Source organism: Anolis sagrei, chromosome 2 (assembly GCF_037176765.1).
Source record: "Anolis sagrei isolate rAnoSag1 chromosome 2, rAnoSag1.mat, whole genome shotgun sequence".
Lineage (NCBI taxonomy): Eukaryota > Metazoa > Chordata > Lepidosauria > Squamata > Dactyloidae > Anolis > Anolis sagrei.
Genome location: NC_090022.1, coordinates 46,120,522 through 46,144,686, shown reverse-complemented (window position 1 = coordinate 46,144,686; position 24,165 = coordinate 46,120,522). Strand labels below are relative to the sequence as shown.

Sequence of the window (24,165 nt, the reverse complement as noted above, 5' to 3'; positions counted from 1 at the left end):
AAAGAGGAGGTCCAGATGCTACTGAAGCAGCTCTCCTTTTTTGCTTTGTGTCAGCACTAAGATTACTGTATTACGCAAATTTAATACGCATCCTAATTTTGGCAAGATAAGTTAGCCAAAAAAGGTTAGCAATAGATTTGAGTAAAAATGGTATTTATGGGCCTCTCTAGATCTTCCAGTGCAATTCAATGGTGAAAGTGTAATAAAAATATAGGGTCTACTATTATGCAGAGTTTCAAGCATCCATAGGGGTGGGGGAGTCTTGGAACATGCCCCTTGTTGATATGGGAGTCATACTATCTTCTCTACAGCTTGTTGAGCAGAAAAAATATTCAGGTATGAATAGAGAAGAGCTCTCAAAAAATCTAGCTGTGTTCCCAGTTTGTCAAACAAGCCATTGTATTACCTGGTTTTCGTGGCATGGGCCCTGACAATATTCTGTCAAACTTTCCAGTGTCTGGTTTATTAGTGCTACATTTTTTTCATTAATGTATAGCCCAAGAAGACCAAGTCCTCCAGTTGTACTGCCACAAATACAGTCCAGAAATTGCAGTGTCTCACATACTAAATTGTAATTCGTCTTGTTGTTTTGGCAACGCAGGAAGTTCTATAGAGGGAGAGAAAAGATTTTCAGTTTTGTTTTTGATCATAGTTTGGGCTATGCAAACAAGTATTTTAGTAACATAAATTCCATGTTAACTCACTGACTCGCCAATCCTATAGTCTTATGGCAGCACCAGCAGTAGAAGTGCCTCCCTAATGTTGCATTCAAGTAGAATGGGAATACTTGAGTCAGCCCAAAACGCTCTCTGATGCAAGGGAAACTCTGGGCTAACAAAGGTGCTTTCCCAGATGCAGAGCCTTCCCAAGTTGTCTCAATATGGAGTTATACCAGGCAGAGGACTGACGCAACCAGGCAGTCCCATAAAGAGGATGGGAGAGCAAATGGATAGAGGCAAGCATGGCGGACTGAATGGTGCAGCCATGCCTTTTCCACTGCTGGGTCTGATAAGTTAAAGGGAACCATTTTATTTTAAACAGAAGGAAAAATGCCTTGGATTGGCATGACCATTTATTGGGGAAAACACACATTTCTGCTACATGATTGCAGAAACCATAAGAGAGTCAAACAGTCAATTAGACTGCTAGCATACCTGCAGATCCCGATTATGGTTTTCACATAGCAGCTGCAAGAAACGCAGAATGGGCTGCATTATTGTGATAACAGCACTCATCTCCAATTCATCTTTGTTTTTCTCTGTTGCGGACTGGGCTCCGTCTCCCGCTGAGTAATGGTCATCAGGGTCAGCCTCCCTTCTGTAGGTGTTATATGCCTTCCTAGTTGCAGCAGAGGCCTCCACCAACTGATCTCTCACCTCCTCTGTTATTTGGACCATAGGTTCCCGCAATGCTACCACAAACAATGGAAAAAATCCATTAACAAACAACAGTGGTAGCAGCTTAGTATATCAACCAACCACTGCCAACAAGCTTTATACATCAGAAACAAAAATATTCCACTTCTGTAATAAATGCATTGTAATTAGTACACTGAATTCAATAAGTCAGCCTGGGTCATGTTATGTTTCTTCTCATTCATTCACTTCACACTAATTTATAAATTAGATAACTACTCAATGAGTTATCCTTCCACAAACTGAAACTTCTTTCAATAATATACTGAAAAATATAGAAATGATGCCTCTCAGTTTGTCAAACTTCTTCATAGCGAGTTAGCATAACAAAAACAGACCCATTAAAATAATAGGGACTGAAATCACAACCAAATGAAATTCCATTAATGTCAACAAGTAATAAGTCATAGATCTAATTCCGATTCTTAGTTGGAATTAGACCCAAATAATCAATAGCAACTTGGCAAGTTAATATGTAAAATCCAGTTATTCACAGAATGGAAGCCAAAGGTAATTCTTTGCTCCCAAAGATTTGGTACCCAACTATGCTCATGTTTTTTTTCTAGTTTGTGGATATAGCAAAGTTAGAAATATAAGTGGGTCACAGATAATGTTGCACTGGAATAAATTCCTATCTATTCTAAGTTATTGGCAATATCTACTGATGGATCAAACATGTGCACCAGTACATGAGAATAAAGCATAAAATAAGAAAAGGAACAATGAGGCTGCTCGTATATACACACCGATTCTCCACTGGCCCAAATTAATAAGAGCCTGCTTCTAGCTGCAAAATTGTGCACCTCATGCCTGTAGTGTAATGAGCAAAGATGAAACAAGCCAAACTGTTTTAGCTGGCACATTAATATTAAAAATACCAGTCATCATTTCAGGAATGGTGCTTTCCCAAACGTATGAAGAGGGAAAACGATGCCACAACAAGACTGAACTTTTCACCCTCATGCTGTAGACCAGAATCACTGTATCTATTAAATACTTAATCCCAGGAAGAAGTATTCACTTTCATGAGACTATACACTACTGCAGCACTCTAGAATTACCTCTTTTCCTTGCCGGTACCTCTCTGTCTGTGTCATCATCTTTCTTTTTATTTCCCAGATCACTAGTGTTAACTGTGACGGTAGCCTTGATTTCTTGCTGGGCAACTTTCATGCGATCATAAAAAACCTTGAAGAATTTTTCTGACTTCCTATCTTCTGTTAGTCGGCAAAAAAATGAGTGCTGTAAAACAATACCCCAGAACAACAGGTTGGTAAATAAATACATATCTTTGAACATCAAGTATATAATAATTTTTTTTTTAAAATAACGAACAAACAAACTGTGTAGTCTGCTGTGAGCACCACAGTTGCTGGCTGACCTGCTGGTATATCATAGGATAGGGATTTGCAAGTGGATGATCAACTGCCAAATTCAGTCCCTCAACTTTCAAAGCAGAGACAAGCTGTGTGCTTTCAAGTCCTTTCTGACTCATGCCAATCCCACAGTTTTCTTGGAAAGATTTGTGACTTGCTGAAGTCATTCAATGGTTTTCTATGGCTGAGTGAGGATTTGCTCAAACATCTACATCTTGGTGGTTCATAAGAGAGCTGCAAGGACCGAACTGCACAAGTGAGATTGGGACCCACTGAGATCCTTTGGAATGGACAGCTGGATCCAGCTGGAGGTTCAAACTTGCCCTCAAAGTAACCAACTAAGACTGTATGCCTATTTAATACTGATCAAATACTGCCACTTTACAAAAAAAAAGTGAGATTTCGGTTTCTAGAAAAAACATACAAAGGAAATAGAAATAAGAATGGGCTGAATGCTGTAGGGGAAAATAACCTAGGAAAAACTGGGGAAGTTAAGATCAAAATGCTGAAGGACATGGCAGCCAAAGAAATGAGGAAACACGGGAAGAACGATCACAAAACCTAAGATAATAGAAAGGCTAATAAAGGGGAAAAGAGCTAATAAAGGGGAAAAAGGAAAGGTGGCTATGAGAATCGGAGAAGGACTGAAAGGCAGAGTGAGAAATAAGAATGTAAGTGAATGGACAGGGGATACTGAAGATGACTGGGACTGTCTTAGATGTTTTTGTTTCTGTTACATTTCAGAACTTTTCGATGACACGTTTGTGTATTTTCTGCAAAAAAAAAAAAAACCCCACAAGGCTTTGTGCAAAACACCTTTTTGCTATTGCTGCTGTAAATGAAGACAAAACCAAACAAACCCAATTGTAGGTCAAAGTTGTAGCAATTCACAGCAGTTGACTCCACATGCCAACTGAATATTTTTATGTCTTGAAACACTGAGAAAATAATTAACATTATTTGTATACTTATCACACTCCACCCAGGTTCTTAAGACAGAATCTCTATGTTATCAAAACAACAAACAACAATGTTTTTAAATTCTATGGGGGTTTTTAATGAAATTTTATTTCATGAAACCTACATGTTATACAGAATTGAAACTGGTTTTTTTTTTCAAACCACTTGATCTAGATCTAGAAAAGGTTTTCCGCTGACATACTTGTAAACAAGTACAGTTGCACATTTTCTCAGGCCTATGTAATTTCAGCACAAAAGATAATACAGATGGGACTGGGAGATATCGCTTCTGGGTCTGAGAGCATTAAACAAACACCGATCTTAGCAAATTTACCAGGCTAATAGCTTAGTTAAGAACTCTAATAGAAAGTGCTCACGATCTTCTGAAGCAGCCTGTTCTATCATTAATGACCTCATAATATCAAGAAATTCTTGATTAAAAATTAAATCCAAAACCATTTTCTTGCAGAAATCAGAAAATAATCACAGGCTGTTGTATCATGCTAACAGTGACCTATTTGTGTTTACTCGGTAGGAAAGCTAAGTTCACCTGAGTCCAGGTTTACTATCAATTAAATGGGGGGGGGGAGGGGCGGACGAGGGACGATGACAATGATGACTGAGGTCTTAAAGTGCTACATAATCTATGTACTGTGTCATCTGTAGTTATGAAGCATTTTAAAACATAGTAGGTGAATGAGACAGACACTGGTTTACTTATAAATGCAGAGACAGACTGTCAAGCATATACCAATCAGGAACTGTTTGCTACCATACAATGTATAGAACTATTTTACAACTGCAACATCCTGAAATTCTGAAGAAAAGAAAACACTTGTGGCTCAAAACATAGTGAATATGCTGGTAAAATTAACTAACCTTAAAACATCACGTTTTTGTTTATTGTGATCAATTTATCATTTATTTATTTACAATATTTCTATCCCTCCTCTTTTGATGAAATCTCTGGGTGGCTTACAACAAAATCAACCAGAATAATTTAAAATGTAAGCCAATAAAAGTTTGCAACAATAAAATAATTAGTATATTCTAAAAACAAATTATAAAGTTATCAGTAAAACCATACAAAATCATAAAGTAAGGAAGCCACAAAAGCTTGTAATTAGGTGACAAAATGAGACCAGTATCTCATCCAGATGTGTTACAGCTGAGAATGTCTTCTGTGTTCCTGCACAGAGTAATATTCCCAGTAGTGGGACATGGAGAAGACCCTCCAACAAATATCAGTCCATGGGTAAATAAATACAGTACAGCCCCTATACCTGTGTGGGATATGTTCTAAGACCTGTACATCCCATGGATATCTGAAACTTTGGATAATAGCGAACCCTATATTTTGATTATACTTGAGGCAGAATATTTGCATGGATAATGAATTTGTGTATAAAGGGGCCATATTATGTGGATAGGATATAATGGTTTGAATGTTGGACTATGGCCCCATTTACGCATCCCTAAAAGGGGATACATTATCATGAAGTGAATGCAGATTAACCCAGAACAAAATTGGATTTCCAGGTTTATTCTGGGTTAAAATAACACCTCAAAGGATCTGGACCTTTCACTTGATCTTTGGAGGTATGGGCCCCGTGGAGACTGCTGCTCAGATCACCATGTGTAGCAGCCGTTTCCACAGTAATCGGTTCTCCATGGGATCAAGCAGCCAACTGAAAAGGAATTGAAGTGTCATCTTCCCCTCCCTCGCCCTTTTCCTGGCTATAAAAGAAAGCTCTTTACCAGGTGTGGAGTCCTCTAAGGACTTCGTTTTCCTTCTAAAGGCCACACAGAGCTCTGCAGAGGGAATGATTCCCTCCCTTCAACAAAAACTGTAGTGTCATTCAGAGAGAAAACAAAGCTCTTAGAAGCCTCCACACTCAGTAAGTAGATTTCTAGTAACCTTTTATAGGAAAGGGGGCAAAAGTGGGCAGGAGGCTGGTGGGCATATCACCCCCTCCCCCCATCCCGTGCTGATGCTGGTTCAGAAAACCATGTTACAGGTTTCTTTAAGTGTTTCCATAAGTTAAAAATGACTTCAAGGGACACAACGAATCTTTAAAATAACTACTAACATTTGTCTACAATATGGATGGTAAATTTCAGGGCTTCAGGGACTAACTCCCATTCCTGGGGCTTAGCACAGGTTGTCTAAAACTGATAGGAAAATGACAGAAAGACCATTTCATTCCTGTTTCATAATCTCTTTTTTTTTTTTGAGCCAAGCAAAATGTGTGTGTCCAACTTGTCTTAAAAGGAGAATCAATAGCCCTGGAGCCTTATATGAACAGAAATTCTTGTATTTTGATGATATATTTTTCCAGCAATGTGGAAGATTAGGAATAACAAAAGGCGAGGGGATGCTGCTGCTGATCTCTGGTGTACAAGAATACATATTTATATTGTATGAGACAAATATATTTTCCCTACTTGTATTTTTCCAACACATAGAAGCAAAGTAAAAGAATGTGTTCTTAAAACATTGTAAAGGAAAGATTACAGACTGTGTGGATGAAGGGAAAAAAATAACCAGAGACTAGATCTGATCATCATCTGATGAAACCAATGAGTTATATAAACCAGGAATTGAGCTTAAAGCATGACTGGAGGAGGAATTTGCAAGTGGGTCACCTTATGCAGAGCTTTATGATGTTAGCTAGCATTCTGCAGTAGTTCATGTTGTCAGAACATCTCCTATGATTTATTGAAAAGGGAAGCTGAAGAGAGGAAAGGAGATCTGTTGAGATGTAGACAACACTAGTCTGGATTTCAAACACTTTCCAGAACAAAGCATTCAATATTGTTTTAATCTCAACTTTTGTAAGTATTTAAAATATATGTGTTCTTATTGTAATATTCTAAATTGTATAAGCCACTTTGAGTTATGCTATGTGAAAAAGAAAGGATATAAATAAAAGTAGTGGATGGATGATGGATAGATGGCAACACCACTCTGCCTCATTTTTGAGGATGAGCAGCAAGTCAATGAGAGATTGCACAGATATTATGTGAGTCTAGCCCTGCACATCAGAAGATCTCAGTTCATGTTCCTCTCTAAACCTATCGACCTACTCCATAGGCTTACCGTGAGGATAATAGTATGGAGAATATGTGCTACTTTGAACTCACATGATAAATCAAGAGGAAAATAGTCTACTGGTAAGTGTGATCAGAATCTTCTAAATCAGTGATTTCCAAATCCTGGTCCTCCAGGTGTTTTTGTCTGCAACTTCCAGTAGCCTCAACCACTTTATGGGCAGAGATTCTAGGAGCTGAAGTTCAAAACTCCTGAAGGACCAGAATGTGGGAATCACAGTTCTACATAAAAGTGGTAGAATATATGGATACTTGGGAATGGGGGGGGGGGGAGAGGGGGGCAAATTAGAAAGTTCCACTAATAAGAAAAGCAGTTCTTTATTACAGTTATCATCTTCTTATTCCTTTCTTTCTCCAAGGTTGTACACTTGACTCTATTCATGCACACTTTACTTCCATAAACCACATATAGAAGGTATTGAACTACCAACATTAAAGATATTTTAAATATTATTGAAAAACAAAGAAGAAAAGCAGTGTGGCATCATAAAAAGCCCCTGTCTTGCTGGAATAGAAAGATTTTCATCTGATGACAAAAGGGCAGTTATCTGAACGGAAGAGTATGGCTGGGGGCGGGCCAGACCATCCTACGGCAGAAGGAAATAATTTGTACCTTAGGCAGTCTAAGAGAATAGTTCTGTTGAGAATCTGTATCAGTTACAATCTTTTCTCCTGCACTTAGAAGATGCATTGTGAAAAGTGCATCAGAATGACTAAGTGACATTGTTTTAAATGGTATAATGGAATAAATATTTCGAACCACAAAACACCAGCTCAGGAAAGTGATACTTTTACATTTTTACATGCAGCATGAGGACAAACACATTCTAGTATTTATCTGTCAAAATAATACATCAAGAAGATATTTGATCGGTTAATAAAAGCCGCACTTTTAGTTCACATGTCTTTGACAAGAGTACCTCCTCCCACCCCCTTTTTTTTTTTTTGAGGAGTCGAGGAGCCTTCTAATCAAGGTGAAAGAAGAAAGTGCAAAAGCTGGGTTGCAGCTAAACATAAATAAAACAAGATTATGGCAACAAGAATGATTGATAACTGGGAAATAGAGGGAGAAAACGTGGAAGCTGTGACAGACTTTGTATTTCTAGGTGCAAAGATTACTGCAAACGCAGACTGCAGTCAGGAAATCAGAAGACGCTAACTTCTTGGGAGGAGAGCAATGACCAATCTTGATAAAATAGTGAAGAGGAAAGACATCACACTGGCACTGAAGATCTGCATAGTAAAAGCAATGGTATTCCCCATAGTCACCTATGGGTGTGAGAGCTGGATCATAGGGAAGGCTGAGCGAAGGAAGATAGATGCTTTCGAATTTTGGTGTTGGAGGAAAGTTCTGAGAGTGCCTTGGACCGCGAGAAGATCCAACCAGGAAATAAAGCCCAACTGCTCATTGGAGGGAAGGATATTAGAGACAAGGATCAAGTATTTTGGCCACATTATGAGAACGCAGGAAAGCTTAGAGAAGACAATGATGCTGGAGAAAATGGAAGGAAAAAGGAAGAGGGGCGACCAAGGGCAAGATGGATAGCATCCTTGAAGTGACTGGCTTGACCTTGAAGGAGCTGGGGGTGGTGACGGCCGACAGGGAGCTCTGGCGTGGGCTGGTCCATGAGGTCACAAAGAGTCGGAAGTGACTGAATGAAAGAACAATAGATTTTACTCCCTCTCCCACCAAGGAAATATTGTAAGATCTTCTGGAGATATATTTGGCAATTCTATGAAGAATTGCCTAAACAACTAGATGCATGTGTGTGTGTGTGTTTGCGTGTACACACACACAAAGTGTTTTTTTCTGTTGTTGGTACTGAAATTAGTGTGCACAACTCAACTTAGAATAGAAAAAATGTGATGATGATGATGATGATGATGATGATGATGATGATGATGTTTAGGTCAAGGGATGGCCTCATCCAGTAACTGGAACAGGTACCTTACATCAGATGAAAAATAACTCACATCTTTCAAGCCTTCTCAGGAGATAGATCCCTGTTCCTATATGTTATGACTAGAATATGAATACTGTCCATTACCAACAAGGGCTGCATTCACACTGTAAAAAGCATTTTCCTTCACCCAATCACAAGTCAAGAGGCATTGCCATTTGTTTTTGTTTTTTAATTCTGATTTAGTTGTATCTCCCCTATGATTTTAAATGTTTGTCAGAAAGGCAAAAGCCTGGGAAACCCCTTCTGCCTTTCCAAGTGTCTTAAGCACAGATTCACCCAACTGCCCTTCTCCAATTCCAACATCCTAAAATTGCTTTTTAAACTTTTTACTGAGGTCACGTATTCAGGCCAGCTGCTGGCACATGTCAAACGACAGTCACTTACACTCACGTTGTTCCCTTCCTCTCCCTCACTAACAAGGTCCTGACATGACTCAACACTACATACTCAACTTCTGTAAGACTTCCCTTCTATTTCAACCTTCCCTTCCAGCCTGGCCACTCATATTCACCACCTTTTGTGGTTCTTTCTCTATAATCTCTCTCCTTGGTTTCTTCCACCTTGCTCCTTTGCTTGAAAGAACACTGTCTATGGGGAAAGGGGCAACACTCTGTAGTTAATGCCAGGCATATAGCAAAGTCCACTCCATATTTTTGGAGGAAGTTCTGATAAATCAGATGGCATTTTGTTTCACACCCAAATCATTTGCCATCACATGTTGCACAGAGGTCAAGAGACACATTTCACAAAAGTCAATAACTACAACACTCGAAGTATTTTATTTCAAGGTGATGTCCCAACTATACAAATCCTCAACAGTGAGGGGTTGGTGGGAGGTAAAATGAAACATAACATGTCTTGCCTCTTACTTACACCCTGTAGTTACTTAGCTAGCAGGACAATTCAGGAGCTTATGCGCCAATGAAATCTTCAGAAAAGTTCCCTGTAGACAATGTTGCCATACTTATATTTTCAAATGCACATTATTAATTTTCAAAGCACATCACACTTTCTTCTAATTTCACACTGTTTGTACACTAAGAAACACCTCTGTGATTGAAAGCATATTTGCATTCCTAAATGGCAACATTCTGCTAACCTATACATTTTTGAAGTAGAGCACTGTTTATGAAATTTGAGAACTAGTGATAACAATTGTGGTTAATTGCTCCATCTACCACAGGGTTTCAGAAAAGATTTCAGACATTCACATCTTTCAGAAAAGTCACAGATGTTCTTGCTTTTTATAGCCTCTGCTCTCCTTTTTAACCAACCATTCGTTGACTTGGGCCTTTCATAATTTGTTGTACATTTAGGCCAGGATTCAGGAGAATTGGAAGTGTGATCCCCACATGAACCCTCACAATCTGCTCAAAGAATTCAGAAACCCCACTGGGACAGATGTGGGAGGTAAGGGAAATGAATAAAGCCTTGTTGACCTAGATGAAAGTGTTCTGGCACTGCATTAGATATTTTGATAGAAGCTAATCGTTCCTAGTTAGAGATCCCACAATAAGTTCCTTGTAAAAATAAAAAAGTTTAGATAATTGTAATTTGACTGTTGTACAGAGGTCTGTGTTGTGTGTGCACATGCATATAGCACTAGTTACAAAATGAATTACTTTAAAAAATAATCTTGCAAGTTCTGATGCTCCTTGTATAGTACTGTGTGCTTTGCTGATTTTTGTGTCTATTCCAGAGCACCTTGGAGAACTGCATCTCAAACAGTGGATCTTCACAATACTGAAGTCCGACACAGCAAGTGTGTATTTGTGTGAGCGTGAGCATGTTGACTTCAGGTCGCCTGTCAACTTATGAAGACCTCATGAAGCAGAGCTTTCCAAGCGGTGTGTCATGACACATAAACATGTCGGATGAAGTGTCACACAAACATAATGAGAAATGAAAAAATCTTGGAAATGTATACTATTATTTTACTAATCATGAATTTTCAAAAATCTAATAAAAAGTTTTCATGAGATATGCTGTGTCCTCATACATTTCGTTATTACAATTTATGTAAAAGAGGATATAAGGAGTTGGTTTACCCTCTGGTTTGCTAGTAAAACTGAACTGCTGTGATGTGAAATGATGCATGTCTAAAAGTGTGTCACCAATGTGAAATGTTTGGAAAGCTCTGCCATAAAGTTTAACTGCTAACACATACTGAACTGTTTGAAGTATCAAACCAAAAAGGGAAATGCTTCAGATGCAATAGACTAATTAATTAAAGGTGGCTTGAGGATGGTGTGTTGGGTTTTGGTTTGTGGTTGGTTTATCAGGTTATTCTCAGATCTTTGGATGTGTACATCTGTCATACATATTGGAAACATATTTATCCATGTTAGCTGCTAACTTGGCCTGCCTTGCAGTTACAGCTACTTATTTATACTCCTAACCAAGAAAACAGGAAACATGAATATTTGCATCAAGTGGTTTTGCTTCTACACAGACTTCATAATGACACGCTCCCTACGACACAGGCTTGGCTTGTTGCAAGCTCATGTTGCAAAAGCACAGCCAAAATTCTAAGCAGGGTAGAGCAAAGTTTATTTTCATGCCTTGATCAAAGGAAGAACACTCTGATTAGAGAAAGCACTCGTCAGCACTTTTTGAGTATAGGATTTCTAGATTTTGTCCAGTAGCATAGACAGTACATTTTGGTCTTTGTCCCACAGACTAAAAACTGAACTCTGTGAAACTATTACATTGTATGATATGATATGATGTTATATTATATTAGCACAGTCTATATATGCTTCTACCATTTTTTTTCTGAAAAGTTCTTGAAAAATCCTATGCCACCTAAAAGCCTATCACGTTGTATAAGTTTATGCTGTTTTTCTCCATATATTGTCCAAATTCCAGGTAATGAGAACATGATCTGATACATGGTCAGGTTGATCTGAATCCAAGTAGTTCAAAACATAGCAGCCAAATTCGTTACGGGAACATTTAGGAGCTAGTATATCAAACCCATATTAAAGTCACTCCACAGCTTGCCAATTAGCTTATAAGTAAAGTACAGAGTGTTAGTTTTGACCTTTAAAGCTCTACATGGTTTGGGTCCAGGATCACATCCTGTACAATCCACCCCAAACACCTAGGTCCTCTGGGGGACGCTTATTCCATCCACTCAGAACCGGATTAGCAACCAACAAACAAAAAGGCAAACGTTCAATGCCTCAATAACAGTAAATACAGATATAAAAGCCCAAGATAACCCCACATAAAGGGCAACTTAAGCATAACAACTATAATTTAAATAAAGCATATCAATTGAAAATTATAACTAACATAGAACTTAAACATAAAACATCCGAATTGATATATCAAACAACATGAAGGTTCATAAATGTGTGCATAGGTTATAGATTGTATGTATTTTATATGTATATTTTATATTTGTTGTAAAACAGGCTTTTATTGAATGGACGTTATTATGATGATGTATTTTAACCATGTTATGCCCCACCTCAAGCCGTAAGGAGAGAGGGGTAATTAGGAAGAAGAAGAAGAAGAAGAAGAAGAAGAAGAAGAAGAAGAAGAAGAACCACCGCCGCCGCCACCACCACCACTTTCAAAGCACAAAATAAATTCAGGATTTATTTTCCAATATGACTAGGCTAGACTGGCTTCCTCCCTGTATGGCTACTGACGCAAAGATTATTTTATTCAGACAGGTCTTTGGGAGTTTTAGCTGGGGTGCTACTGAGGAGAGACTTGAACAGTTCACTGTTATCAGTTTTTACTGACACATGTTAACTCTGTGTAAATATGTTTTTTTTTTCTATTTCAATTTATTTTTGCTTGAGTTGTAAGTTTTTTCGGACTATATGGCCATGTTTCAGAAGCATTCTCTCCTAACGTTTCGCCTGCATCTATGGTAGGCATCCTCAGAGGTTGTGAGGCTTTTGCTTGATTTTTATACTTGATGGCTACTTTGAGTACCATTCATTGGCTAAAGACATTGAATAAACAATGATCTGTATGTAACACTAATTCTGATGAAATTTTCACACCTAAGCTTCTATCACATATGTACATTATCTCTCTCTCTCTCTCTCTCTCTCTCTCTCTCTATATATATATATATATATATAGTCTGAATGGTTGATAATATGACTGGTAAAGTGTGTCTGCCCAGAAAATTGAACACAATCAGCAGGACCAAGATACTTTGGATTTATATACAAACTCTTTTCCTATGAGTTATTCTTCTTTTCCCTTCCCAGAAGCTATGCTAGCTTTCATTGCTGGTGTCCAATACGCAAAACTAATCTGAAATTTTATATTAGTCCAAACTTTTTTTTGGACTAAAACTCACAGAACCCCATAGCCATCACATCAATGACCATTCTAACTGAGAGATTTTGGAAACTGTAATCCAAAAGGAACTGTTTCCAAACTGTAGAACTATAGTCTGAGGGGTATTGTTTTCAAACTCTGTGGTAACAGAATTGAAAGGCAAGCAAGAGATACACTACTGGGATTTAGTCCCATGGATGCTCAAGTCTCATAACGCTATATTAAAAGGTTATCCCTTATGTAAAATAATGAACAATTCAAACAGTGCTGGAGAGAGCCCAATGACATGTGGAATGGCAGGAGGCTATAGCAGGATATGGCTACACATCAGTGTAGAGCAGTACTTGGCATGCACAAAATCATGGTTTCCTTTTTGGATTAAAAAAAATAATTTTGAGCCATGGTTGCTCGACTCTATGGCTGCAGAACCCATGGAAATAGAAGGACGACTGTATACTACTTCTCTACTCTCTTGTCCTGAAACCATTTGATTCTTAAGATGCATCCTAATATTGGTACATTCCACTGCTCTTTAACTTGTTCAAAGTGTTAGACACAAAAGTATCTTTCTCAATTTAAATGAAGCTCATTATTAAATCTCTGCTTTGTGTCTGTAAAGGTTAACAAGAACTTCCAATCTGGCTTTAAGATAACTAGAAAGAGCCATGGGGATATCACGTAGACAGAGGCTCTAGTTCTAATATAATTCTAACACTCACATTAGATGTATATTACTGATGCTGCCCAAAAGGCCAATCCTCAGAACTGGATGCATGGCAATTCACCAAGAAGCCTGATTAAGGAGACTCTTACCAAGGGACAGAATGACTACACGATAAACTAGAGCTACTAGTTGCCTCCCCCGGCAAGCAATAAAGGGAGGTCTGATGTGCCATCTGTGGCATTTGATTCCTGAGAAGGGCTTTCATTAGATGGTTTCTTCAATCACTACAGCCAAACTCCTGATTGTCTCCAATTTAAGCAGATAGCCAATTGTATCAGAGAGAAGTGAAAGGAAAGGACAAGAGCATCTTGGGATATCAGATGACAAATGTTCACAAATTTCAGGTAGTATCATCAGTCATCTATCTGCCACAGGAACTAAGCATTTTGAACAATAAGCAGATGTTTTTTCTGGCTATATAGGAGTGATGGGGCTACAATTAAAATAGACTTTTAATTTTTTTAAAAATAATTTTGTTCATATATTTTAACACAGCTGCACAAAAAACATATACCTACAAAAATACACCAAGTTTTGAAACCACACAACACAATCAATATAGGACAGAGCACACATCCTACTTCCTTCCTGCATAAGGGAGTTGTGCGTAGGTGTGAGAAACAAGGATGTTTTACATGCTCCTGGAAGTGAGGAACCCACGAAAATATTTTTTGGAGAGTGAGAAAGAGAATGGGGAATTATCGAAAACCATAGCAACAAGTCAGCCCGTCTACCCACACCGCCCACCAGCCACCAGCTTCACTCGGTGACGCACTTAACAAAAAAGCCAACAGAAAAACGCAAGCTGTCTCTACCAGCTTAGGAAGGTGAGCAAGCCTTGAGAGCTCATTAAATTTCCTCCTCAGTTTCTCTTGTATGCCTGCAGCTAGTGAGCAAGTAGGATATAAATAGAAGTTATATAACATCTTTGTTGATTCCTGTGCTTACAAAAAAAAAGTAAGAAAAGAGGGAAAAAGTAGCATGACCTTGTTTTGAATAGCCTCCCTGTGCCTGCTTGTCAAGGACTTCTATCTTGCTAGGGACCATCTGAAAAGTCTAAGTAAATAGCATATAGACTTCACAGATAAAACAGAAGTACGTGGGCCCTGATGTCTGGATGCATGCATACCATCTTTTCTATATGTTTAGTTACTGATGAGAACCATCTAGTGGTCAAGGACAATAAGATGCTACAATGTATCTCACTGATGAGACCAACATTAAACTTTTTGAACATAATTTTGAAATTTTCAGCATTATATTTGGATTCTGTAAATTTGAGATGCCTCTAGAAGTGTGGTAGTGGAAATGGAGTATGACATTGTACGAAAGAAAGGGGGGTTTATAAGCATCCAGAAAGTCATATCCTCAAATAAGTATAGCAAGTATGGATAACTTTGTAGGATACTGATGCTGCTATGTACATTCAAATAATGAGGTACTCTTGACAAAGAAGGCTAAGGACCTTCTCTATCTATAGATGAACAACTACAACTACAACTGCCATGATTCCATAGCATTGAGTTATGGCAGTGAAAGTGAGGTCAACCTGCATTATTTTTACAGAGTAGGTGCGCCCTAAGTCTTAAACCAAATTTGAAAATGGTTAGAAATAACACCACATAGATTAGCATTATCCAGTTCTAGAGATGATCTATAATTAAATCATCTGATGAAAATTTTCATGCAAAGCAAGCCATATGAGGCAGTTGACTCATTATGTTTCACAAATGTTAAAACTTTGAAACTTTAAGGAGAATAAACAATAAATATTACACATCTATTTTAATTTGAATGTATTTTGCAATTTTCATTAATATTAGAAGAATCAAAAGCATTTCATAAAATCCAAAGAAATGGCAAGTAAATACAGGGTGAGGCAGCATAACTTCCTTTTTTTAAATGCGCGCCATTCAGTTGGTTGAAGATGTAGTGGAGCGCTAGTGGTCTCGTTCGAGAGGTGTGAGTATAAAGTTTTGTCCTGACACAGTTCAGTCGCCATCATGCATTGGAATAGTGAGGAGCGTGCTTTTGCCGTTGAGACCTACTTTTCGAGCGGATTTGGAGTGGCCGGCCCGCTCTCCAGATTTGACCCCTTGTGATTTTTTCTATGGGGTTTTTTGAAATCCTGTGTTTATGTGACCCTACAAGATTTGAAGACCAACATCCAGGAAGAATTTGCCAACATAACATCTGCTATGCTGACAGGAGTCATGATAAACGCCAGAAATCGTTTTACTCGGTGTATGGAGAATGGGGGATGTCACCTACTTAATTTGATCTTCAAAACTTGAGGTATGCGGCTACATTATAAAAAATATAAAAATTTCTGATTTATACAATGGGTTTTATTAAGTTTTGAAAAAAGGAAGTTATGCTGCCTCAGCCTGTAGAAACAAAACCATCCATTAAGACATATCCTACCATCAACATGGGTGATATACTAATGTGTGAACCCTTTTAAGAGGCAGGATTGAGGGCGGAAGGAAGAAAACTTAAACAATAAAGGAAAGAAGAAGAAACAAGTTGTAGAAAAATACTGGAAGAAAAAACAGGGTTGTGGAAAGGGGAAACTGGCCAAAGAGTCAATCAATACTTAGGAAAGATTTGACTATTTGAAATATCTATCTTTCAAATAGTCATTTTTTCCTAAATATTTGTCGACTCTTTGGCCAGGCAGTCTCTGAGTTACAAACATCCGACTAACAAATTTCTCATAGCTAAAAACGGAGGTTAGACAACAAGAGGTGAGATAAATCTACCCCTTGGAAGGGAAATTCATCCCTGAGTTATCATGGGAAAATGTTGTCTCACCTGAAGTTTATAACCACAACAAGACATTTTTTTAAAAAAAATCAAATGATCACAGGGACCAAAAGTGAGGTGAAATCTTCTGAACAGGGGTACAGACAGCAAAGGAAACACCACAGGGGTGTTGTTAACCCCTCCCTCTCCTATTCAACACTAAATAAAATGGCTTGAGTTACATTTTTAATTTTATCTGTTCTGACTTAGATACAAACTCAACTGTTGTTCATAACCTGGGCACTGCCTGTAACAACTTCTACAATATTGACTGAAGAGTATCCAAACAGAAGAGTCTATAACATTCTTTTTTAAAGTGAGCTAATGCATCATTGACCTCATGTTCTCAAGTATAAAGTCTTTCAGTACTGCTAAATGTGGCTGTAACAACATGTTCTGTACAATTTTCAGAACTTTTTATTACATAAAGGAGAAAGGAAGTTTCAGGTTGAATAAAAGACTCAGGAGTGGAGTAGTGAAGTAACAGAATATATTGGGTGGATCAGTAGGCCACTTTATTCAGTATATTGTTTTTCAACAAGTAGAAAAAAGAGTTGAAAAGACACTTGTTTCTCAACAAATAAACTAAAAAAAAACCCCAAAACTCCAAATGTTTTCATGCTTCCTATAGTCGAATGAGTTTTGAAAGTTTAACCCAAACCAAAAGTCAAGGATATGGAACAATCTGCAGTCTGAAGTTATTTAACTGATTACACTGAGAATATTACTGTATATTACATACTTTGTGGCAGCCTCCTTCTCGCCACCTCCACTGCTCCCCACCTCGGAGGCCCCTTCCTCGCCAGGCTGGATGCCCAAGCCTGGTGCCCAGCCTGGTGAGGAAGAAGCGGGAACCAGTGGAACTGGCAAGGAGGACGCCACCACTGAGGCCCTCTTTGGCAGAAGCCTCCTCACCGGCTCCACTGCTCCCTGCTTCAGAGGTCCCTTCCTCACCAGACTGGGTGCCCAAGCCTGGCACCCAGCCTGGTGAGGAAGGAGAGGGGAGCAGTGGAGCCGGCAATGGGGAGAACACTGCTACCAAGGCCCACTTCGGCGGTGGCCTCCTCCTCCCTGCCGCCTCTGCTGCTCCCCAGCTCGGGGGCCCTTCTTTGCCAGGCTGAGCACCCAAGCCTGGCACCCAGCCTGGCGAGGAAGGAGTGGGGAGCAGCAGAGCCAGCGAGGAGGACGCCGCCACTGAGGCCCTCTTCGGCGGTGGCCTCCTCCTTCTCGTCGCCTCCAGTGCTCCCCGCCTCAGAGGCCCTCTTCCTGGTGAGGAAGGAATTGGGAGCAGTTATACGGTGTTCCCTTGCTGCTCCCCACGAAACAACAAGTCCGCAATAAGCGAACAACAAAGTAGCGAGGGAGCACTATAAATATAACAGCTCAAATTCAGCAAACTTTTTACTTTTCCTATACATTTCTCATTTAAAAAGCAGTTTACTCAAATAATTTGGCTTAAATACATATGATTGATTTAATCTTTAAATAATTAACACTACAAATGTCAGTGTGCTGGAAGATGCAAAGACCACTAGCACTGAAACAATGATCCTATGCCATCAACTCCGCTGTACTGGCCACGTTGTCCAAATGCATGATCACCGTCTCCCAAAGCAGTTACTTTACTCCCAGCTCAAGAATGGAAAATGGAATGTTGGTGGACAGGAAAAGAGATTTAAAAATGGTCTTAAAGCCAACCTTCAAAACTGTGGCATAGACACCAAGAGAGAACTGGGATGTGCTGGCCCTTGAGCGCTCTAACTGGAGGTCAGCCATGACCAGCAGTGCTGTGGAATTCCAAGAGACACGAATGGAGGGCAAAAGGGAGAAACGTGCCAATAGAAAGGGTCGTCAAGCCAACCTTGATCAGGACCACCTTCCACCTGGAAACCAATGTCCTCACTGTGGAAGAACATGCGGATCAAGAATAGGGCTCCACAGTCACCTATGTATCCACTGCCAAGACACTGCATTTGGAAGGCCATCATACTTGGACAAGGAGGGATCGCCTAAGTAAGTAACTAATTAACACTAGCCCTGCATCTCTGCCTTCTCAGGATTCTTAAGTCTTGAATGAGACATCTAACTGAGAAAACTATTTGATAATCTAGTAGCAAATTGCATGTAAGTTTAGGCTTCATCTACAATGCTAATTTCCTCAGCTTCACTGACAGCTTTACCAGACTCCTCTTAGATAACTTTTGTTGTTACTGCTTTAAAAGGAAATAATGTCCTCTACTTGAAAGCAGCAAAGATTTTTTTAATCTGTTTTGAGTGCTTTGGAAAGGATGGAATCCACAAACTCATAAACAGAAGGGCAATAATAATTTCCATACCTGTATGATAGTATTGCCACCTTCCAGAAGAGCAATAGCCAAAAGGATGCTTTCATGAAACACTCTGTCACTGGTAGCATTCATGATGAGATCAATCACCAGATTGGATGCTCCCTCTTTATCCAGATGACACTGGACTTCTGCCAAACTCATTTCACCTCGGTTTGCTGAGCTGGAACCAGACCCACCTCCTACAAAAATGGTTACATCAAAGCGTCAGATAGCTTCTTGTACTCCTTGGGAATTCATTCACAGTTTTATGACCTATTCAAGTACCAACAGAATGGTCTGCTCTGAGTCCCCCTTCGGGGGCTGAGAAGGGCGGGGTACAAATGTTTGAAATAATACATTTTAAATAAATAAATATAACTCAACAAGCTTATGTTGTCATTAGTTTAAAAATTATTTCTTTAAACAAATTGTTCTTCAAAGAGGCATCTAACTTCACAAGCAAAAACATAACATTTTTTTAAAATTGTCAATAAAAATATAATTAAGTGGTGAGAACACTCTGAAACAGTGTGTGTGTGCACAAACAATTTATCTGTTTTTTAATATTTTAAAAATTAACTACAGCCGTATTAACATTGTAAAAAGGAGTTTAGAAGAACCCCAAAGCCTTTCTTAAAAAGTAAGTATTCTACAGAAAGTTGGTGGAACTCGTATAAAACCAACGACAGGGTAATTATTGAAATTTCTATTCTGCCTTTCAGTCCTGAAGGATCCTCAGAGCAACATAAATAAAATATAAGCATATGTTGAATACATCTACTTTGTCCTACATACAAAAACTTGTTTTTTGTATTAGGGTCAGATTACTTGATAATCTGGACCAGGCTATTATATGCTGACTATGCCATGGCTATCTGAGATTCAAGGGAGAGGGCTTTCCTAGCAACTTCTACTCAATTCAGACACTACACTCCTTTTGATGCAGTTCAACATCTCTGGTTCTTATTACTTCTTATCACTTACTCAGCACTCAGCAATTGGATGCTGCCTAAATTGCATGTTCCAGATCCTACAGTTTTTTATCATATCAAGTATTTTAGAGACTCCAAAACAGGAAGGGCTCAAGAGCTACTCACATCTGAAAAGGCCTCAGGGTTTAGTAATTTGTGGAAATGGCACTAAACTGTTAAAAGTAGGTCATGGTTGTCTTTAACATAAAACAGGCAAAAAAATAGGGAAAAGGTCAATCATCCTATTTTGGGGATAGGAAATACTGCTAAAATTGGAAAATCCATTGGTGACTCCAACAACGAAAGCCACAGCAGAAAAAATAACAGGGAAATTATAATAATAGAGCAATGGAAATGGAAATGCTTTCTTCTGCTACGTATCAACCACTTTCTTAGCTTCTCTAGGCTTATCCAGACACACTTCTAAGACTGTGCATTAGCCACAGGGAGGCTTAATTTTATTTAAACATATATATGTTAACATTTTAAAAATGATCTTTTAATAATTCATATCTTGTTTGCAATTATCTGTTACAAGAATAACTGTAAAAACTAATCCAGAAATAATTAAGAATATCCAGGACAACTTGGAAAATGATATAAATAGAAGTGCCACAGGTAAAATGAGAAAGAGGGAGGGAAGGAGAAGCTAATTAGCAGATAAATTCTCAACATTTGAGAATAATTAATTCTGTTGTGTGAGTGACATTGTGGAGGAAAACAAATCCCTGCTGAGAAAACTGCTAAAGCTGTTAGAAACATTCAATTTGCTATTCAGAGAGAGACTATATGGTAGTCACAAAAGTCATTAACTAGCACAGAGAGCACCCTACCTCCTCCGCCAGCTTTGCTGGGACCTCCAGGGGATAACGGGCCATTGCCAAAACTGGTAAGGCTCTCCCTCCTTCCTGCGCCTCTGACGTTGCCATAATAACGGTTGACCAAAACCTGCCTCAAAGCCTCACCCTTAATACAAAGAGATTAAAACACACACACATACACAAGTTATGATTGAAAAAAATCAAAATTCCACAGAAATATCAAACGTTATTTAATTACACAATGAGACAACAATATTAGTGGTTGGGAAGAAGAAAGGGACATTTATGATAACAGCACTCATATATTGATAAAATTAAAAACTTTTATTTCCATGGGTTCAACTAAGTATTCTGTTCATTTAGAAGCAATCTTAAAATGTTCTAATGAGACCTTAACAAAAGCAATCCTCCATTCTAGTGTAATAGAAAAACATAGGAATACAAGTAATAAACTACTATGAGCATTTAACATCTGTCACATCTTTTGGGTAGAACAGCTACTTTCAGAGTGTACACTGTCCTTCCCTAGCTATTAGATTATTTGAAAGCATATTTTCATCAGTAATTTCCTCCATTAATGCCATAAGGAGCTAATTAAATACCAGTGAAAAAGTGGGCAAACAATCATGCCTAGATAATTATTATAAATAATATGATCACTTTACTTTGAAATGCAACCCTTGCTTTAATTAAGGCCCACTTTCAGTTATATTTGCACTTTTAAGTCTATTACACTGCTACAACTGCTGACCCACAACACACATACATTCCCACTGATTTCCTAAACACCATGAGATATTTCAATAAAATAATAGTAATATGAAACCAAAACATCCAAGAGAGAATGGATTCAACCACTCCAGTACTCTCCTTTCTGCCACAGAAACAAAGTTTGTGGGTCACAACCCATTGAAAAGATCGGGATTCCAAGAGCAGATGATCTGAGCAAGCTTATTCATATTTATTGAAGAAACTCTCCATATTTTAATATGCAATTTTTCATTTTTTTTCTAAAGTTTCAAGTTTAAACGTTGAACAGTGGTTTTTGCTCCAGTGTTTTTTTCCTCCTGTTGTTCATCCCCATTAAAAGGGAAGATCCTCTCTCAGCAATCAGCTCTAAGCTTTTCACCAATAATTGGAAATGATCAGGATTTTCATTCCTTCTCACATCCTAATTTCTCTATTTAGCCACACTGATTCCTAGCACTTCCAGTTTTGCTCTTCTCAGCTATTTCTGTCCACTTAATAGAAACCAAATGATCACAAGCAATGTACAGTTAATCAACTTTCTATGAAGTTGCACAACCATAAAGCTTTCCGGGAATTCTAGCTTTATCCATCTCAACATTATATGACAAAATATTTTAAGAAGTAAACTAAATAAATAATACTAGAAAATGAATGAAAATCCCAAATGTCCCTTTATCTCAAGAGATACCGTACACTGGGAAGACATCTAATGAAGAATTCTCAGAATGCATCAGTGTGTTAATTCCTATGGTTTTCCTGCATAGAACAGCAATTGCAATAAGCCCAGTGCTCAGTACATAGTCCCTTTCTTCCAGGTTTCCAGACTGCTCCTAAGGGATAGACATGTTGTCATAATTTGGGAGATACAGAAGACCACCTTCCCTTTGAGTCATAGTGTGTTAAAACAATAGATGGATGCTTCCTGATTGATAGTTCCTGTTCTACTAACTGTGGCTCGGGTGTGTCCCTACTATTAGGCAGAGTGAGACCACTCCTCAGATGGTAGATGCTGGAGGAAGGATAACAGTGGCAACCCTCCAGCTATACCTGATTCTGCTTGCTAATCCCTTCTGTTGGAGAATACAGCTGTGAATACCACAAACCCTATCTGAACCTCCTACTTCCTCTCAGAGACATTGAAAGATACTGCCTAATTGTCAGATTTAAAGTCATCTTCAACCACCAGTGCAGTTTTCTTCGATACATGGAACACTGTGCCATCTGATCCTTTGTCAAAAACACAAAAATGTCTTGGGAGTCCCAATCACTAGTCTACACTAAAGTGCCCTTCCTGCAGATGGAAAGCTAAGGAAGTATTAGGAAAAACTAGGTAAGTGAGGCTTGCCTATCAGCACGCAAAATGACATTATTCATTTAGACTGGAAACTGGAGGTTTCACCGATAAAAAAACAATTCCTAGAATAGGATACAATATTTCTAAAATTCAGTGGGGACTCATTTAACTTTCAAGAAAGTGTTTCGCCACCGACTACAGAGAGTTCCTTACTATTTCATTAGCACAGACCTTACATAGGCAACTGGATATTTATTTTTTATTAAAATATTAATGTCACATCATACACTGGAGGAAAACATACCAAAATAAATTTCAATTGTATAAAAGTAATCTAAAACAGAAAGAGTAATTTAAATTGACTAAAAACGTATTAAACAGTTCGAAAAGTTAGAACAAAACTGCATAACATGGTTTCAGATCGTTTAAAGTTGTGCACATGTCAGGATTCAGATTAAATTAATTTATGCTTCAAAGAAAAAGGATTTAATAAAAAGCTGTGCTATTACTAAGCACTGGAATGACTCAAGTATTAGGACTGATCAGAACTCTAAGAAAATAGTAGCTCACAATCTAGAAGCCACAACAAAGAGAGCCCTCTCCATGGCCACAGTGTGGACTCCCTCCAATGGACTTCATGCCTCTGTCAAGTATTTCTAGAAATAGTTATTTCTTCCTACACATTTCCAGGTGTTAGTGCAAACGAGAACACAACCATTGACTCAATAAGAAGTAACAACTGACCAATTATATAAATTCTATTTGTTCAACAGAACAACTATAGAAGGAATTTAACAACTGGATAGGTATTCATAGGTTCACAAGCTAGAGAATGCCTAACAGAGGATAAGCATAACAGTACAAAAGCAGAGTTTGTAGGGCAGAGAAAAAAAAAAGAGTATCAACAATATTTATACACAAATTAAAAATACAACTTTTGCTTATACATCTTCATATCCCTGGGTTTTTTTTCCTGTGAAGAAGGAAACAGATGTCTTTAGTTCTTGGCGAAATTTAGCATGGACAAAAAGAATGAGTTCCATGCAATGACCTGGCCAAGGAAGATTGATCTATGGTGAAGGCAAAAAGTGTTCTTTCCTTAAAAGGCATTATGTACATTTGGACTCCACATATACGTATATCTAACTCACACAACTTGTACCTTCTGCTAACACAAAAGGATTCAGCATATTGAGTCTACTTTGGATACAGAAAGGGAGCAAATATCATACACAAATATGTTGGGAACAATAGTCTTGTCAGCTGAAGAGTAACCGATGAAAAAAAGACATTTTAAGCATTATTCAGCCATGTCTCTGCTTTTGTCACAAAATGTGAC

The 24,165-nt window shown here is 38.3% G+C and overlaps 1 protein-coding gene across 5 annotated transcripts in view; it reads right to left on the bottom strand.

Annotated features, from left to right (window-relative positions):
* ITPR1 (inositol 1,4,5-trisphosphate receptor type 1) overlaps positions 1-24,165 on the bottom strand; it is a 259,894-nt gene that overhangs the window by 51,781 nt on the left and 183,948 nt on the right. For all 5 annotated transcript variants that reach the window (XM_060766304.2, XM_067463479.1, XM_067463478.1 and 2 more), the window contains 5 exons: positions 20,795-20,927; positions 19,000-19,190; positions 2,477-2,657; positions 1,155-1,411; positions 407-607 (listed from right to left, as the gene is read on the bottom strand). In XM_060766304.2, the coding sequence (XP_060622287.2) occupies positions 407-607; positions 1,155-1,411; positions 2,477-2,657; positions 19,000-19,190; positions 20,795-20,927 (963 nt within the window). The remainder of the gene's footprint in view (positions 1-406; positions 608-1,154; positions 1,412-2,476; positions 2,658-18,999; positions 19,191-20,794; positions 20,928-24,165) is intronic.